Source organism: Agelaius tricolor, unplaced genomic scaffold, assembly GCF_023055355.1.
Source record: "Agelaius tricolor isolate 1412-34295 unplaced genomic scaffold, bAgeTri1.0.p SCAF_10, whole genome shotgun sequence".
In the NCBI taxonomy this organism is placed as follows: domain Eukaryota; kingdom Metazoa; phylum Chordata; class Aves; order Passeriformes; family Icteridae; genus Agelaius; species Agelaius tricolor.
This window is the reverse complement of record NW_027269270.1, coordinates 19,882,687-19,902,456: the sequence shown is the minus strand read 5'-3', so window position 1 is coordinate 19,902,456 and position 19,770 is coordinate 19,882,687. Positions and strand designations below refer to the sequence as shown.

The following is a 19,770-nucleotide window of genomic DNA, read 5'->3' as shown; positions in this document are numbered from 1 at the left end:
CTCACTTGCCTGCCTGACCAGAAGGGCAGAGAGAGCACACTGAGAATGATCAGATGGGCAGAGAGGGTGGGAAATGTAACCAGCACTGTACTTCATGTAACCTCCATGCTGTCTGGACATTGCAGCCTTGTTATGTAACTCAGGCTACATCAGACTCCATCAATACTGCTTCCCAGAGCAGTGGGACAGGGAAGCCACAGAACAGATGCAGCCCCGCATTTGGTCCTCATTTATGTGCAAGATCTTGACCTACATCTTCAGCTCATGGTTTCTACTCCTGTGTTCACATTCAGAATTCCCAGAGGCTTGACAAAGGCCAAGCATTCACAGCAGTTGCACCCAGTTTCAAAAGGGAGAGAGACATAGCAGTGAGAAAACTTGTGAAGAGGAAACAAAAGGCAGCTGCAGGAACAGCAAATTCTTACCAGTGGAGCTGAACCCCCTGAAGGATGCACAGCACAGCATCAGTGTGTGCCATCTACTAAAGTCTTGAGAACTGGCAAAAGGAAGTGGGCACAATAACTTCACCACTGGGTAGATTATTCTTAGAAATCAGAAGTTTATATCTTCTCCAAATGCTAAACCACAGAAAGGATCACAAACCAAGGATCACACGTTAATGAAAAGCACAGTGAAAGAACAATAAAAAACTGTGAGCAGCAACTCACAAAACAAATCCAGACTAACGTTTAATCTTGCCTTAGGTACATCAGGACCAAGAAATCCACTGGATTCTGACAAATCAAAGGACAATTGCAGGGCAAAAAAAGAGGAGAAGCTAAATTATCCAAAGCTAAATTATCTATTTGCATATGTTCACTGGAATAAGCTGATGATCCCCATACTTGAACTCTTCTTTTTGAGAGTCAGCACAGACTTGTCCTGAAAGTGTACTAACTGGGAAAAGCTACAAACCAAACTAGGCAAAGTAACAAATCTGCAGACATCTGAGTTTTTTAAGGCAGTGTTGAGCACTGAGTGAGAGCCTACAAATGGACCTACTTTTCTCTTCACACTTGCCATGTGCCTGTGGTCTGGAGAGTGGGTATGACACTTGACATCAATCTCTATAAAGAAGATTCCAGAGGGTAAATGAGGTGACATGATGGAAAACACTGGCAAGCCTCACATCAGTAGCAGGCAAAGCAGTAGAAACTGCAATCCAGAATAAAATTCATGTGCACCTGGATAAATATGATCTATTTGGGCAGTGCCAATGCATCTTCTCTAAATGTAGTATTTACCATCTAGGCCTCTAGACAGCTTTTTGATGAGGTTTGCAAGCATGCAGATAAGACTGACCTGGTTGATATGGTCCACCAGTTATCTCTTTATCTGGATGAAAGCTCCTGCTGGGTGAACAAATCAGCAAGTCCTCCTCACAAGAACTTGCTTTTTGCATTTTTCTGTTGATTCAAGGGGCCCTTGTTGTAAGGAAATTATTTGTACCTTAGTCATTATTTCTGTGAGACTGAAATAGCTTTTGTTATTACCCACAGCTGGGACCTGAACAAGAACTACCTGTCTGTGACTCAACACTCACACAACCTGAGATAAAGTTAGTGGGTGGACAGTGCATATAAATGAGCTTATAAGACTTCTGTCTGTGCTTGATACCATGGGTGAATCAGGGAGAGACTGTGAGGGCACTGCTATCAGGCTGTCATCACTGCACAAGTACTGCTGGTGAGCTGGTTTCATGTGCTTGACAGAGAACGCGCGAGGGAGAATGAGAGAGATGAAGATAGCACAGAGCAGCACAGATCCCTCATGACTCACATCTGCAGTGCTCTGCCAACTAACCAGTAATGAGCCTCTAGGCAAAAACTCCAGAGTAGATTTTAAGTTAGACAGACTTCAGGATTTGGTCACTTCAGAGATCACCTCTGTGTGTGACATATTTCTATTGTAGAGATGATTAGTTGTGTCCAAGCTGAACCTGCTCTTGGCTTTGAAAAAGCAAAGCCCACTCTCTTTCCTTTCCTGAGGTTGTCAAGGAGTAATGCTGCTCTTTATGGCAGCTTCTGGAACACATACTTTATAAAGCTGCATGAGTAACTCTAGTTATATTTCTAAATGTCAAAAAGAGAAAAATGAAAAGTATAATAACACTGTATATTCAGCAAAATCCCTAAACAGTACTATTATCATTCTTTGATTTGTATATGTCTTAATTCTCAATATACCCAAATTACAAAAAACCAACAAAACCAAACCGAACAAAAACTAAACAAGAGTTCATAGTAATGAAGTGTGTGTAGATTTCTGATTAGTGATCTATTTAATTGATGTTTACCTAAATAGTCCTGTTACTTTAATGAATGCATCTACATTTCTTGTTCTTTTTTGGAAGCAATAATATGCCCATAGTACTAAACCATCTATTTTTATATACATTCTTTTAAGCAGTGGCACTTCATTCTATGAAGTCCATAAGTTTCTAAATATTTGTTTTTATTTCAAAGTGAGACAGTTTGGCCATGCAGAATGGCCATGCAAAGTGGGCTGGATCTATCATAGGCAGTATTTAAATGACCCAGCAGGAACCTGTGGCCCACAATTTAAGTCCCATCAGCATGCAAAACTTTGGAAGCATCAGAAACCTCTTTATAAACAGTGAACCTGATAGAAATACTCAGATGCTGTTAAAATAAATTAAAGTACCTAAGTCAGAGAATCACAGGATCTGAAGAGATCATTTAGTGCACCCTCTTGCTTAAAGCAGAATCAACTAGAGCAGAGTGCCCTGGGTTGGTTCCACTTGCACTTTGAATATCTCTATGGATGAAGACTCCACAATGTCTCTGAACATCTCTCTGATGGTCACAATAGTAAAAAAAAAACCCACCTTTTTTCTTTTATTAAAAAAATATCCTTTGAATCACTTTGTGCCTATTGCCTCTTGTTCCTTCACTGAATGCAATTGAGAAGAGTCTCGCTTCATCTTTACTCTCTCTAACTTTAGATCTTTAGATACATTGATAATATCTCCCTGAGGCTTCTCTCCTCCAGCTCTCAGCCACTCCTCACATGACAAACACTCCAGTCCCATAATCATCTTTGTGGCTCTTTGCTGGATTCAGTCCAGTGAAACCATATTTTTCCTACATTGGGAAATCCAGATATGGATATCTAGCACTCCAGATCTGTCTTAATGCCAAGTAGGGGGAAACTATCACCTGCCTCAGCCTACTGGCAATACTCCTGATGCAGCCCAGGATACTTTTGGCCAGCTGTGCCAGGAGGACACAGCACACTGCTGGCACATGTTCAAGCTGGTGTTCGCCAGGGCTCCCAGATACTTTGCTGTAAAGCTACTTCCCAGCCAGTTGGCCCTCAGCCCCTTGTAATATGTGTGGGGACACTACTCAACAGGTGCAGGATTTGGCATTTTCCTTTGTTAAACTCCATGAGATTCCTCTCAACTGATCCATTCAGCTTGCCAAGATCCCTCTGAATGGCAGCATAACCATCTGGTGTACCAGCCACTCCTCCCAGTCTTCGAGTCAAACTTGCTGAGGGTGCACTTGTTCTGTCATCCAGGATCATTAATGAGGGTGTTCAACAGTATTGGCCCCAGTATTGACCTCAAGAGTACATCATTAGTGACTGGCCTCCAGCTGGATTTTGCACCACTGATTATAATCTCTTGAGCCTGGCATTGGAGCCTGTTTTCAATCTATCTACTTCACTATCTACTTATCTAGTCAGCAGTTGGTTAATGAGGATACAGCCAGTGATGAAAGCCTTTCTGGAGTTAAGACGATTAATGTCCTCTGCTCTCTCCTTGTCCACCAAGTCATTTAATCACAGAAGGCTCTCAGGCTTATCAGGCACAATTCCCCCTTTCATATATCCATACTGATGATTCCCAACCATCTCCATGTCCTTAATATATTATGAAATAGTTTCCAAAATGATTTGCTCCCACACCTCTCTGGGTATTGAGACAAGGCTGACTGGCCTGTAGTTCTCCACATCCTCCCTCTTCTCCTTGAAGCAAGATATGGCATCTGCATTTAATTTCTAGTCCTCCTCTGATCACTGTGACCTTTCAAAGATACGTGACACTGGCCTTGCAATGACATCTGTCAGCTCCCTCAGTGCTTGTGGATGAAGCCCCCTGGGTCACACAGACTTGTCTGTGTCCAGTTTGTTTGAATGTTATGATGTACTCTACTGAGGGTAAGCCTGCATTGCTCCAGATGCTCCCACTGGTCTCAGGGCCTGGGATTTTTGAAAACAAATCCTACAGACCAGTGAAAAAGGCATTGAATATCTCTGACTTGTCTGCATCCTATGTTACCCCAACCCCACTCACTCAGCAGCAGGCTCACATTTTCTCTAGTCTCCCTTTTTCTGCCAATACATTCACAGAAATCTGTGCATTCAGCTCCGCACTGTTCTCTAAACTGTCAATGAACTGGTGCCCTAGAAAAGTTCCCAAACAGTGAAAGAGAAAATGCTGTTGTCCCCTTTTTAATCATACACAACAGTTTGAGCATATTTGCTGTTAAAAACTCAAATGCAATCCCTTTTTTAGAATCTGAATCCACATTGATCCAGATTAATTCAATAATTACCAAGTTAAAGTAAGGCCTCAGTGTCTCCTTTTGGAGCTGATGCACTTCATTCAAAGTACTGAGATATTTACTAGAGTACAAACTGAAATTTATGTACCCCTATTCTGTTTCCCCATGAAAAAGTACTGCTACTAGTGGAGCACAGTCTGACTCATGTTCTTATAGTGAACTGTTGAATATTTGCTTATTGGTATAAAGTCCAGCATCTGGACTATGCTCCCTTCACAGACCCAGCCCTTGAGTTGACAAGCTGAAGTCTTCAGAGAGATAGAGTGCTAAAAGTATATTGATTTTAACTCAAGCACAAATATGGAATGCAATTGAGATCCTACCTTAAAAATAGGATGAACCAAACACTAACTTCAGAAGTCAATCCTTATGGCAAGAATAACCATATTTGTTAAACCTAGTATATATCTTTAACCTTTACTCCCTCACACTTTTATAACCACGAGCCCTGCCCGAGAGGATGTGACAGAGATGGCAAATTAGAAACGAGCAAAAGGGAAGCCAAGAGTCTTGACTTTAAAAGCAAAGGTTAGTGGAGATTCCAAGTCCAAGTATATTTTATTATTCTAACAAAACAAGGTCCAACACAAGTGTTGGACATGAAAACAAAGCCTGAGCAAACACAAATAGTGCTAGAGATCACTTTGCCTTCAATTAGTTTATTTTTATAAACAGTACCATGGATTTTGACAGATTGCTAATGCTGTATCATAACACCATAGGAATACTAATAAAAAAGTACAGGATGATAGTCTCAAATTTTTAACCCAACACATGGCTGAAAATAGACTTAATTTTTCCATTTCTTTACACTACCATTTTAGCCCCTACCTGTTACTGCTATTTGTCTGAATTTAGAACTAAAGTTACTTCAAGTTTAGTTTGGAAAAAAACCCTTTGAAAATTAAATTTCACCAAAAATTTTCTGACAAAATATGTATCTGTCTGGCCTTGGAAGCAGCCTGCAAACACTGATGGAATGAGGCACTTCACACTGTTGCAAGGGGGTTTCCCTTTAGTAACAGGATGTTGATTTTGCAGCTTGCATGCAATTGCGTACTGAGCAACCTTTCTCAAAAGAACATTGCCAAAGAATAAGTTTTTTTCTCGATTTTATATGTGGAGAACTCAAAGCAAAAACCAGGTGAGTTGGCCAAAATGACACAGTGATAGTGAAGCCAGGAAACAAAGCCTGGACCTGCTCTCCAGCTCCCTGTGTTGGGCAAATTCTTTTGTCTGTACCTGCCAACAAACAGCACAGTTTTCCTTTCACTTAGCCCAGTTTCTCTATGAAACAGAGAAGTAAAATCTGGTTTATTCATGGACTCAATCACTAACCTCTCATGTCATTTGGCTACTTACTAGTATTGTACCTATCCAAGCAAAGAAACAGCAGAGAGTGCCCAAACATCCTGAATATTCCACCTGTTGGGTTTGTTTGCTTAGCTGGAGGCCTGTTCTTACTCTCCCATAGGCAGGATGAAAGCAGCAGGACCCACAACTGAAGGCATCTCATACAGCTGAGATTCAGTCAGGGCTGGGTCCCTTTTGCATTAATTCCTGTGCAAATGTGTGGATTTTCCCTCTAATCTTGAAGCGCGTGGTAACAAACTAGGACTCTCATTCGTGGTCACTCTGGGATACATGAATTTAATTAGCTTTCTGCCAAAAATACTCCAAGTGTTCACTTTACATAACCAGTTGCAATTTTAAATCAGTCCTTGGAGGGACAGAGGGCTGTTGCAGCACTCTGGAAATGGCACTCCCCATAATTACTCCAGTTCATCATTTGTTACAGCTGTCAGTACACACATACACACACCAAATACCAAAGCAACTAAAGAATTGCAAATAGTCAGAGAATGAACAAGTTTAGAAGGTACTTTGCTATCTACCACTTTCTCTACTGGAGTGAGTACAACATTAAAAAGACAAAAATATGTACAGTTCTGATGTTAAACTAATTGTCAGGGAGCTTAACTTTAAATAGCTCCTCTACACTAAGGTATTTCTTTAACTGGCACCGAATGGCATCACACTGAACTATGGGGAAGAAAACAAAAATCAGTCCAGCATCCTATATGACCTATTTGTTTTAAACAATAATGCATTCTACTACATCTATTTTGGCACTTACTGGTAACAGCCGATGTCTCTGAGCTGCAACCAATGTGTCAAGCAGGAAAATAGCTCCAATGTTAAGCAAATTGTGAAAATTATTCCTAAATTTCTTTTCATCTTCGATCTTTTGTTGTTTTATGTTTCTACCAGGATTCCACTCCCTGCCTCCCCATTATTTTCTTTTTTCTGTTTCCATTTCATGTTAAAATTTTAGCTAAGACTGGCATTAGTTAAACACTGAACTGCACTGAATTTTGGTGTAGTGCTCATATCTAACTCTTCCTTTACTCCTAAAACTCCTGAAATGGAGGAAAAAATCTCCTGTGCTTTCTATACAGCCATCTCTGGCCAGGTTACACAGGAAAGATTAGAGCATCCAGGTAGAATGAGATGTAAATATGTCACAGCAAAGCCTACAGTTAAAGACTATAATACTTTTTTTCTTACTTTTCAGGATTGATATTTTTACATTTGGGTATCTGAATATTCATCACAGTAGCCTCTGAGTAATATTTTGTAAGTCACAGTATGAAATTTGACACTTTCTTCTGCTTAACAGTTTTGAAAATCCCCGCTTTTTTTGTTGAAAAATGGTCAAGAGGCTGACAGCAGCCTTTTCCCCCTTCCCCTATGATTTCTATCACACTAAATGTAAAACCTCTCCTCATTCCCTATTGTCATTTCCTTAATGTTAGATTTACTTCAGTCTCAGGACTGTTGAATCCTACTAGAGGGAGAAAAGTCTAAGACTGAATTATTACTCATCTTGAGAAATTCAGTCATATATCACAAGCTGCCTCCTCCCTTCCTCCTAAAAATACAAACCACAATGTAAAGTATTTATTTTCCAAAGAGATCTACATTAGGTTTTATATTTTCCCAGAATGTTTGGAATGCACATTTCTAACCCAGGCTCTTCCCTAGAGGGTTAATAATTAGCAAACTGACTTACCCAGCTGGTTTTGTTCAAAGTGCCGTCATCCTCCTGAATTCAGTCAACATCTATCAGAAACAAAGACGTCAAACAAAACATATTAGGCTTCAGTATTCTCTTGTGAAGTTTTGGCCTCCAGCCAGAATATTTTGTTATTTTCTGTGTAAGCTTTATTTTTCTTTCCCTGACCAGCAGTTAGTATGGATCAAAAGAATGACTGCTTAAAAATACAATCATAAAAACAATAAACACTGGCCCTGACATAGCACTGTGCACCTTTGGTTAAGTTCTGCATCTGTACTGGATGTCCTTATATTTGGGAACGTGCTCCGGTGTGAGGTTTTTAGCTTTTTTCAGCATCCCATGAATGTTCCTCTGTCCCCAGAGGGAGACAGAAAACCTCCAGGCTGTGTTAGGGCTCTGTTTAAATATCTTTTCCAGAAAGACTGAAGAATGTGCACATCAGAAATAATTTTCTTCATTTTGCTGTTGTTATCTAAATGGATTAAATGTATCAAATTTCATAAAGGAAATTTTTAAATGATTTTATGATTCTGGTAGAACTGGGGTCAACCATTCCTGCCCTTTCTCATCGCTTATGGCTTTGCTTTAAGCGTCATGGGCTTTGCAGTGTATCCCACAGCTCCTGAACCAGATTTGGACACAGATCTACTTCAGCAGATCCACATGGAGCTAGGAGCAGATATTTGTAAGCCTGCCAAAAGCTGTCCTGTCAGTCAGATCTCAGTGCTCTGAACCAGGCAGTTGCTGTGCAGGAAGTTGATGTTTCCACTACCATGTTACACAAGAGGAAGAAAGGGGTGTTTGTGACATTGCTGCATCCTGCATAGCAGGGGGGGCTGCTGCTTCTCCCCACAGGCTGTCCCCACCTGGGGTTCAGCTCCAGACCCACTGAGGCAACGAGACCGCTCAAAAGTACATCACAGAAACGTCCTCAAAGTGCAGCCCAAGTAAAGAGATCATCAGGCATCCTCTTGTCAGGGTCTGTGACTTCAAGGGCTAAAAACAAACAAACAAACAAACAAACAAACAAACAAAATTAATGTCACAGAAACAAAAAAGTTTTCAATTTTTCCATATATCCTTCTATTTTGTGCTCTTTATGTAATGATTCTGGACCTTCACATCCTTTACCCTGGATTTGGATTTTAGGTACCCAGGACAAGTTGAGTGCCTGTGTCCCACTGGCTGATGTAGTAGACAAATTGGATGATTCAGCTTCACTAATTTTGAAACAACTTCTTCTCTATGGAGGGAAAACACAGGTTTAAGTGGAGCTGTTTCTTATGTCCCAGTTGCACGGAATATTTGCCCAGAGATCCTGAATTCTGGCTGCTAAATACTTGTGTGGGTCAGAAAGCTGGAAGATAGGTTTGGGCTAGAAGGCAGTGGGATGATGCATCAGCAGTCCCACAAACATATACAAACCAACATTTTCAGGTCAGGCTTACTCATCTTTACCCAGGGTGACCTGAAAGAGCCACCAGCAGTGCTGTGAATCAAATCCCCAGCAGCTGTGGTAGATTGATTTGTTTATTTCTAAATCACAGTTATTGAATGTAACAGTGCACACTGACCCTACCACTTGCATTGGCTGCTTATTGTCAGCCCAGCTATCCCCACAGTTACCTACCAAGTATTTGCTGCTGCTGTTCAGTCACTTAATTCTCTTTCTAGTCTCACCAAATAGCAGGAATAACTGCTCCCTGTTCTCTTTATACTTTTGCTTTCACCAGTGAACAGCTCCTCCTTTCATCTTTCCTTCCATGAGGGTTTGCTTGGTGCTACATCAGAGCGAGTGGTTGAACAACCTGTAAGAGCAGCTGAGACTCATCCAACTTCACCTTTACATTCTTTCAATCAGACAAGAATTAAGCAAATTGACATATACATAGCAATGAAAGACCATATCCTCAACCCAGTCTTGATTCTGGAAGGTTAGGGGGGGTGGATGGTCAAGGACAAGATGAAGAAAAGAGCTTACATTGGCTTTCTTCCTTCTTCTATAACTTAGCTACACCCAGATGCCCTGACACGTGGTGTGTATGTTCCAGAGGTGCCATGTCAGTGAGACAGGCACTCCAGGAGCCTGCAGGGATAAAGGCTCCATCAGCTGTGTTCCTGGATATGGTGAGAGGGGAACAGCCACTCTGCTATTTATAATACAAGTATTTTAAAGGGTAAAGTAGCCACTGTTTCTGTAGGTATTCTAAATATCTGTTCTTTCCAGATAGAAAGCCTCACAGAGCTGTTCTGATGCATTTCCACATTTAACTGAATGGTAGCTCATGTCTCTTATAGCCACTATGTATCCCATATTTATAATTCCATCTTTAGGATGTGCTTTTGAAACAATAATTAAAGTAATTCAATTTGCCCCTCAACATAATTTTCATCCCACAAGACTAACAGGGCATGATATGCAGCAGCAGAAATTTTACCTTCTTACCTTTTCAGAAAGTATTCTTCTGATGTTCTTGAATATTAAACACCAGAAATATCATGCCTAGGTCGTGTGAGCCTTTAGATAGTTGTCACCTTTCAGGTATGTAACAGGTAAGCCTGCTAGCATGAAGAGTAACTCACTAAAAGAAACTAATTCAGATGAAGCAGATTTGGATTGGGACCACAACAAATGAAGCCTTACATGACTTAGAATATTATTTTACTTTGTTTTAAAAGTCTGTGTACTCCAGCTCATTGGCAGTGTCCAATGCTAGGGATTCTGCTTGCATACCTCAATGAACCTGGAAGCATCGAGCTCTGAGATGATATCCCAAATCCAGCGTCAGTAAAGCAACACAGCCCAAAACTGCTGATGAGGTGGAGTCTGTCTGTTCTCAGCTTTGTGGGGACTTTCCAGGGGCTTCTCACCTACAATTGCACACAAGGTTCATGGCAGATTTAATCAGGTTATGGCTGGGATCAAAGGCCTGAGATCACACTTTAGAACAAATGGCCTGAATAAATAGCTGCAGAAGAGGATTTGATGGGATAATTTTCAGCGTTCAGTTAAAAAAAAAAAAAGGACTTTTTGGGTACAAAATAAATGGAAACTTCTACTTTCTAAAGATGAACATCCATCTAGAAAAGATGCAGGGATGCTATTGTTCTTCCGTGTTTTCTGAGACACTGACTCAGCTATTGCATTCTCCTGGTCCCACACGGTGGTGTTGGACATCCTTCATGCACCCAGTGACAATCACCACTGCTGCTGGCCATCCACCTCTGTAGGTAGCAGGTTGTTAGTTTTGTGCCTTTCTGTGCATGGTTCAGAAAGATAGGCTTCCCTATTTTCCTTTGCTAGCATGCAGAGGAGAGAAACTTTTGGCCCACTCTGAATTTCAAAATTTATTTTGTATCTACAAGTTTAGCTGTTTTGCTCACTAAAAGAAAATGTTTTCAAGCATTTTTTTGCTGAGAACCACAGCAGAAATTTTGTCTTTAGGCTAAGGTTAAGAAAAAGGTAGGATAAGGTAGTAGAAGTACTTTTGCTGTTTCCTAGCTGCGCACTTTTGGGAACAATTGCAGTTGAGAATCACTTCCATGCATAAAGATAATGGATATAGAAAGGGATCAGGAACTCCTATGCTTTGGGCAACTTAGAGAATAAATTGGGAGAAAAAGAAAATACTACTTTCAACAGGGCTGTGGAATGATTACTTATGCAGTCATTGCTATGTCTTAATTTTTCATATCCCCTGAAAAGTAGTAAGCAAATGCCTGTACTGATAAAATACTAAAATAAATCCAGTGAGATACATGGCTGAAGCATTTTCAGTGAGTTGCCTTTCCATGAAAGGCATGAGAATCAAAACATAACACAAAGATATTCTTATTTATTAAGGAACCCGAGTGGATTTTCACTTTACTCACCATAGAAATGAAAAGCCCCCACACCAATGTAAGGACTTGCATTTTCCCTTTCCGAGCACTTCGATGCATCCCATTAAAGTGGCTGAGAAGGAACACTGAGACTTGGAAAGCTGTCTAAACACAGTTCTGTAACACTGTGGCCGGGGCTCTGAACCCACACCGTGTTTGCTGTCCTGTGACTGGGGAGTTTTGCTGCTTGTTTAACTAAACTTCTAAAGGATCCAGAGCAGATCCCTGTGCTATTTTCACTTCCACAGCTCGTTTTGTCAGCTCTGTGTGTACCACTACCATCTACTGGCCAAACCGAGACTGACTGTGTTTCCAAGCACCATGATCCATTTTAAATCATTCCATCTCACAGCAGCAAGGACCTTCAGCCTGTGGGTTTGTTCCTGATGGTTACTCACACATCTGCATCAGGGCTGCACCAGACTGTAAGATATCACTGCTGGCCTGCAGAGGTTTAAAATCAACATTCCACCTGTTGCCAAAGGAAATATTATAGCTCAAGTAGAGGCCTCTATTTCTTGTGGATTTGTTTTTTGGTGGGTTTTTTGTTGTTTTTTTTTGAGCTGAGGATCTAGAGCCCAGTTAAAGAATGTGTGCAATTTAGCTTTTAACCAAGCAAATGCCCTGGAGGAAGTGTATGCCATGGTTTTCATTACAGTGGGTTTATTATTACAAGAGACTGAGGATGCATGTTAGTACACTGAGGGAGGTAACATGATGAAAGAAAAACGCAGGGGGTTAAATTAAATGGGAATTTGTGCAATGGGAACCAGAGCTTTTCAACTGTCAACAGAGCATGCAAACCCACTATTTTTTCCCTATGGTCTCTCTGGACTGTACAGCACAAATTTCAAACAGCCCGCGGCTCCTTGGTCATGCCCCAGCTCCAAAAGTGTGTGTGTGCAAAGGTGGTGGAGGTGGGAGGGCAGGAGGGAGGAGGATCCCTGCACAAGGAAGGGCAGTGCCCAGGCACAGCCAGAAAGGACTTAGCTGAGGAGTCATGCTGCCCACTTAAAACCTTGTGCCACAATCACCCTTTGCTGTGTCCTGCCATACTGGGCATCACCAGCATACAAATGTTCCCATCACAGACTTATGTCTGCCTGGAATATGGCAGCTGCACTGAACATCTCTTATCCTCAGAGACATGCTGCAAGAATTGCTCAAGGGACCAGGAGATACATTTTCTCCTGGAATGGCATCTGCAAAGACAAGCAGATGGAGATTTGACAAACCCCAATATCTGGCAGAGAAGTTTGACCTGAACATACCTCTCTCTTTCCATCACCCAAGAAAGATGTGGTATGAAAAGATGTAACACTTTCTTTGGGTAAGAACACTGAAAGAAGCTAACATGGCAAAAAACCTGCAACATTCACTGGCCTGTTGAGGCCCTGTTGAACCCAGTTCTTGCACACACAAAGCATGTTGGTGCAATCTATGCAAGCTGCTGTGCTGCAGTCCATATATCTCTCTACCTCATTTGTGGAGGATACAAATAGGCTCCCACACAACACACCCTCCACAATTCAGCAGGAAAACTCCTGCAGCCCATCACTCATCACTGGTGGCCTCAGCTCACGACTGCAGGGAACAGGCAGTAGGCTGGGAGAATATCTGTAAATTAATGCCATGATTCCATCCACCATCCTTACTGTTGGTGCTCTGGCTCCCACCTCCTTCCAGCACCTCTTACACACACGTTCTGGGGCATCCTCATCCATGCCCTGGAAAACGCTCAGACCACCCTGTGTGTGAAGATGGTGGGCAGTGCCCAGGTCTAGTCCAGTCACAGAGTTGAAAGGAGGCTGGAGCCAGCTGTCCTCACACAGGATGAGCCAGGGAAAAGCCTGGGCACTGCTCTCAGGAGATACTAGAGCCTCTCTTCTTAGAAAAGCTGGGGAGAGATTCAAGACAAATTACAGCACGGACAACTGTCAGTCACGCTTTAATTTCCAGTTGAAATAATACAGTGAATTGCACTGCCAATGTCATCACAGTCACCGTACACTCTGATCAGTATAAGAGACCTCTGATTAAGGGAAAACAATTGAAAGCCATTGATAACAAAGTCCAGTAGGAAGACTAGAAAGAAATCATTGATTACATTCTTGAGTGAATAATATTTGCAGTTATAAAAAAGTTAAATGATGAAAGATTTAAAAATAAATATCCAAGGGTCTGTTCCTTCAAAACCATTTCAAAGTAGGAAGAAAACACTGTTTCAACTTTTTTTCTTTAATACAAGTTCATCTACATCAACACTAATCAACAATCACTATTTTGAGGTTAGGTTTATTGATTATGCCATTACCCTTCAGATATATTTTAAGGAATAAAACAGACCTCAAGGAAAATTGATAAAACATCTATGTCAAGTTTTGTGAAAAAATACAGCTTAATTAACCACATCAAAATCTGATCAGAGTGTGTATAACTATCAACAGCACTGCAGCCCAATAAACACATGTCCCCAGAGATGGCACAGCTTAGTCCTGCAAACAAAAACCACCTTGCAAGCCACTCTGCTTGCTGTACTGTAAGAGGGCAGATTTACACACTTCTCAGTGAATGTGATGAAGAGGGTTTACTGCTTTAAGTTCCTCCAGCTGTAGTTTGAATAGGTGAAATAGTCATGGGGAAAGAAGAGTTCATAAGCTTTTTTTCCTTTTCTTTTGGTGGTAAAAAGCTATCACAGGTAATACATATAAACAACAGATTATCTGGCAATTGTACTTAAAAGTTGCAGTCCATAAACTCTAATAATGGACTGCAAATAAAAACAGTCCAATAGATAAATCTAGAGGACTAAACCAAAACTTAAAAAATATTACCCAAGACTAATGTATGGGGTTAAACTGCTAGATAGAATGTACACAGAAAAGCTATTTATATTTTATATGATAGAAAAATTTGAGATAAGAACTTGTGATAGCTACAACCTTAGAAGTCATCAAAAAGAGTAAACCAATTCTGTAAACCAGCACAGAAATATTTTATGTATGAAATAATTTTTAAGAATAGCCCTACACATAATTGTGGCATGAACAGGCAATTTTTGGCCATTTGAAATCTAGCTAAAAGGCAGTCATACATTCCTGTGCATGTGCACAAATATTGTGTAAAAACATTTCATTTGGCCTTAGCTGCTTGCTTCAGTCTGAGGAACATAGCTCCATCTCAGGGCTCTTGCAAAACTTTTAGAATGAGTCACCTTAAAACAAGGAAACTGAGAAATAGAACAACAAATGCAGCCCTTTGCAGCAGCTTTTAGAGATGGAGGAAATGACATTAAATCCATTGTGAAGTAACCATCACTAAGCATTTCTTTTTCCACCCTGCAATAAAAATAAAAAATAAAAAAGCTCCCAGGTGTTTTCAGAGTGTGTATGGAGGACTGGTTGGATTGGTGGAAGTCCCAAGGAGAGTAAACACTTCTGTCCTGGGCTGCTGGAACTGAGATAGAAAAGAGACCTAAGCTGGCTTCACAGGCATCAACAGAGCAAGGGGTCAGCAAAATTCATCCTCTTCCTTAGCACCTTGGTATGAACACTGAAAGGGAAAGTGTCTGCTACATAGGCATAGAGGATTAGCACCCTTGGGGAACAGCAGTGTGGCTCCCCCACATGTCAGCCCTAGATTTGGAGAGCAGGGTCTCAGCAAAGTGTCCATGAATAGTGCTCACAGGAACACTGCAGGTGAACAGTAAGGTCATTTGCTCCATACCTTCAGAAAGATTTATAACAGGGGTTTTTCTTCAAACAGATATTGCCCAAAAATGTTTTTAATGAAGGCTGATGGGAGTCCATGTCTGAAATAATCTAGGTGAGAGATGACATAGCTAAATCTTGAATAGGAAGCTGGATGCATCTCTAATGAGTACAATAAGTTCAGAATGATGAAGCCATTATATCTCTAGACTCATTTATTTTATAACATAGACTAGACATCACAGGCCAAACTACCAAAACTCTGGCAGTCCCAAGTCAAGAGTGACTTCATCTCCCTGCAAGCTTGGAAATCAATGTGGCAAGAATCTATTGTCTGAAAAATAACTGTTCATTTTGCAGAAAAAAAGTCTTCCCCATAATTCTTGGACTATATTTCAGAGTTCCTAAATTCAAGGCCAAATTTTAACGCCAGCTCATAAGCAGGTACTGCAAAGTATAAAAACAAAGTACAAAGGCCCAAACATCCCCAAAGGAAAAGGTTGCATGAAAATGTCCACTGCTCTGGGACCTTAAGCATGTCTGCTCCAAGTGAGTGGTTGGAACTTGAATGGTCTGTGAGTATTTTCAATTCCTGTCTTGTCTCAGAGAAGAACATTTCTCCATGGCTCTGCCTTGCATCCTCACCTCATCCTGCCACAAAGCAAAAGCTCTCCAGGGTAGGGAGCTCCTCCAGCATTGATACTGATGGCCATGAGGGTTCCTCAGGATATGGGCTCTCCAAGAATAAGAAAACTGCTGTAGGTTGTGAAGTTTCACATGGAAGACAATACCACTTGCTACTTCTGATCAATTAATTGCTTTCACTTCTCTCAAAGTCAGAAATGAGGATGCTTTCTTCCAAAGCAGGACTATCAGCATTAATCTGTGGCAAATAGGCATTTCTGACCCACAGTATCCTGCGGAAGAGTTGGTTGTTCTCTTTGTGCAGGCACCACAGGAAAAGGGAAATGGCAGCCAACATCACCAATGTCACAAGAACAGCCAGAGCCACAAGCCCACTGTGTGATGCTGAAAGGGAAGAACAGAAATTGCTATTAAGCAAATATAGTTAGAATTATAAGTAATTTGAAATATAAACATATAGCTCTTTTAAGGAAAACATTACTACTCCTTATACGTTACATATTTCAAATTACAGGTTTAACAGTGAAAAATATTGTCTCACAAAATATCAGCTCAAAATGTATATTATTCCTTATTCAAAAGTACAGAGTTTACCTTTTCCAGAGGATTCTGTTGTATCAATATCTGAAATAAAATCCAGAACAGTCACAAAATGACCCACAAAGGCTATTATGCATATTCACTTTAAATAACATACCAGATTATGTTTAACTTGGCCAATTGGAATAACATTGACATGAGCCAAATTAAACAAAGAACAGCCTATTTTTGTTGGTTTTAGGTAGATTGTCTTCTCAGTATCCATTTTAAAATCCCTTTAATTTGGTGGGATATATTAATTGGCATTAGTGCAGGGATAAGCAGCAGTATTTACCCACTTTTTAAAGCACAAATTCACGAACAGAACGATGCAGAGGCAGATCAGCCTGGTTAGAGGGTCCTGCAGTGACTGAGGGATTTGGTGTGGGCTCTGAAACACTTGAGCTCTCTCACAGACCCACATTCCTGCTGCTGTGGGGCCTGCACAGATCTCCCAGGCTGGACCTGCCCTCCCCACGGGGGCTGTGGAGGTCACCCTGATGTCACAGGAAGGCTCCTGAAGCTGGCAGGGGCTGCCTGGGCTCCCCAAACAGAGGTCACCCCAGATGGCTTTTAGAGGTATTTTTTTCCCCAATGCCAAGGGACAGAATTAATGAAATGAAAATTAACACCAAGTAAGCAAGCACCAAGGAACAAGTAAAACAGTGGTTATAAGGACAGAATTGCCTTCTTTTATGGAAGCACATACCTGCATCCATTTTACATACAAAACCCTTTTTTTCTCTGCATGGAGATAATTGCCAGACTCCATCTGTGGTCCTCAAGCTGATGCAGAAATTCCCTTTGAGATTATCAAATTCAGGCTCTCTGATGCCCCAGTTAGAATAATTTAAAGGAGAACCATCAAACCAGGAGACTGTCTCATCTATGGGGAGAAGTAAAAAATTATTACAAAATTGAATAGTATTTTGATAAATATTTCTGTTTCAGTCAGATTTACCCTCACATGAAAAATACAGTATTACAGAATACCAGGATTTTGTCTGTTTGGACACTGTATTACTTTCTTCTCTTGAAGGATTTAAAAAACATCCTATGTAGCTAACACAGAAGACAGTCTGCAGTGTATCTTTAAGAACTAATAAAGGCATTTACATGCATGTGTGCATGCTGAGTACTCAGAATACTGGTAACCATTGCAGAAAGCCTCACTGTTTTTACTACATCATAGACAGGCACAAATCAGTGAAAAAAATCTCAAAATACCAAAGTGTTTTGAAAAATGGTTATTGAAAATGATTTTTGGAAAATAACCAAAACCCAAACCAGGTTCTTACATGCAGTTCTATTCTTCCCCAAACTTACTGTCTGTAACAAGCAGAATGTTCAACCAAACCATTTGTACAGAGTAGCCAAAACTGTGTAATTCTTCCAAAATGAAGGCATTTTCATCTTCATCTTGAATAGTCAGAAGATTTGATCCTTCAAATTAAACACAGAACAAATTTTCAAGCAATCCTTGCCATTAAAACATTGTACTTCAAAAAGTTAACATTATGAGTCTTAATTGAAGAGCTTGAAAAGTCTGGTTATACATTATAAGTTCTTAAATTTGTAATAATTTTGAAAATGCTCAAGCAGATACAAAACTGTTCTCACATGACTTTAAAACAAATTTGAAGGGAAAAATGTTCATATTATGTTTTATTGTAGAAACCAGTATTTTCACACAGAAAGGAACATTTTTTTGATGCATGCTGCCTCCAATTTCATAGTTGGCTTATGAGCTCCACTAACATTATCTTGAATCAGAGAAAACATATGCCATGATTTCAGTCATTTCAGAAAATAAATATTGATTTAAGATATCACAATGACATTTGGTAGTTACAAAATAATCACTTACCTTGATTTTTGCAGACCTCATATGCTGTATCAAAACTCATGCCCTGAAGAACTGTGGAAAAGCTGTAGCAACTGTTTTTGAATTTGATCCAGGGTACAGTTTTTTCTGAACATAAGCCTTTATAGGCATTGAGTTTCTTTTCTGTGATAGAAGTAACAGCACAGCTTTATTGGCACAACAAAATACACATTAATATAACATTCCACACACTGTTTTGGAGTAATGCTAATAGCATGTTATTGTGTTATGCCTCTATTTTTTCAAAGTGAAAATCTAGCAGTTGCACACATTTGTATTAAATGAGTACAGCTGGTTTTACTTCTGATCAAAAACCTTGCTGGATCACAACAGCAGGATCAGGACAATCTAACTATAGTGATGTGCATGAACTAACCAGGGGCCCAGATGACCAACACCACTGAATAGGAATGATTTGAAGAATTGGATGCTGCCACAAGACCCTGGAGTCTGGCACTGAATGGAGTTCCATGCCTGAATTCTGGATTTTACTAAACCCCAGATGACTGACAGAGCATTATAGGAAATTCAACTTTTAAGATACAGAAAAATATTCTCACCTTTACTAAAAAAAATTTGCACAGTCTTTGATGTGGCCATCAGAGAAGATACGATAAGTATTTCATTTTGCTCTAAATGCTTCCCTCTCCCATCCCACAGTTAATTTCAGCAAACTGGATTTATTGCCATTCAAGCTAGGTCATTATCAATCCTCATTTTTCACATATAATATAGTGTTCACTGAAGAGACAGAGTAAGTAATTTTCCTGTTTCTTTTCTATTATGAAAGTTCTCTTTCCATTCTCCTACAGATCAGACCTGATGGCCAATATTTTATTGGAAAAAAATGATTTCACAAATAGGAAATACAGAGAAATACACTTCAGTTTTAAGTAATAGCCAGCCTTGCTTAACATTGCTTAACCTCTAACCAATTAACCTCCTTTCACATATTTCCACTGTCAGTACACACACTTGCAGATGCAAAGATGGAATATAAATCTTGAAAGACTTACTGGGTGGCACATGGCAAACTGCTCCTTGCAGAAGTTGTTCACAATTTGCACTTTTCCAGTGCCCTGAAGTATCAATGTAAACACAGCTGCCCAAGGCCTGGGACTCATCGTCCTCCCAGAAGGAAAACAGAGACCTGGTCCCATCTGACCATTCAAAATTAAGCCCATTCTGTCAAAACAAATTTCAGGTTATTTTTTGGATATAATTCAGCACCACACAAGTTAATCTTCTTTTCGTGGCATCCTCACCAGAATTACAGAATGTCTTAATTTTCCAAAAGCCCAGCAAGGATCAACAAAAGGCAGAGCCAAGGATCCTCCCGACTCCTTTTGGGAGACTACAAACTACATCTAATTTTCTGTTTTCAGCTAGCAGTTATTT

General features: G+C 40.3%; 1 protein-coding gene across 3 annotated transcripts in view; it reads right to left on the bottom strand.

The window, feature by feature from the left end:
• Positions 1-13,485: 13,485 nt before the first annotated feature.
• PLA2R1 (phospholipase A2 receptor 1) overlaps positions 13,486-19,770 on the bottom strand; it is a 44,706-nt gene continuing 38,421 nt past the window's right edge. For 2 of the 3 annotated variants that reach the window (XM_071435063.1, XM_071435061.1), the window contains exons 25-30: positions 19,389-19,557; positions 18,355-18,495; positions 17,814-17,930; positions 17,197-17,373; positions 16,503-16,532; positions 13,486-16,292 (exon numbers count right to left, since the gene is read on the bottom strand). In XM_071435063.1, coding sequence (XP_071291164.1) covers positions 16,075-16,292; positions 16,503-16,532; positions 17,197-17,373; positions 17,814-17,930; positions 18,355-18,495; positions 19,389-19,557 — 852 coding nt within the window. In that variant the 3' untranslated portion in view covers positions 13,486-16,074. The remainder of the gene's footprint in view (positions 16,293-16,502; positions 16,533-17,196; positions 17,374-17,813; positions 17,931-18,354; positions 18,496-19,388; positions 19,558-19,770) is intronic. The other variant, XM_071435062.1, reaches the window with a different exon arrangement.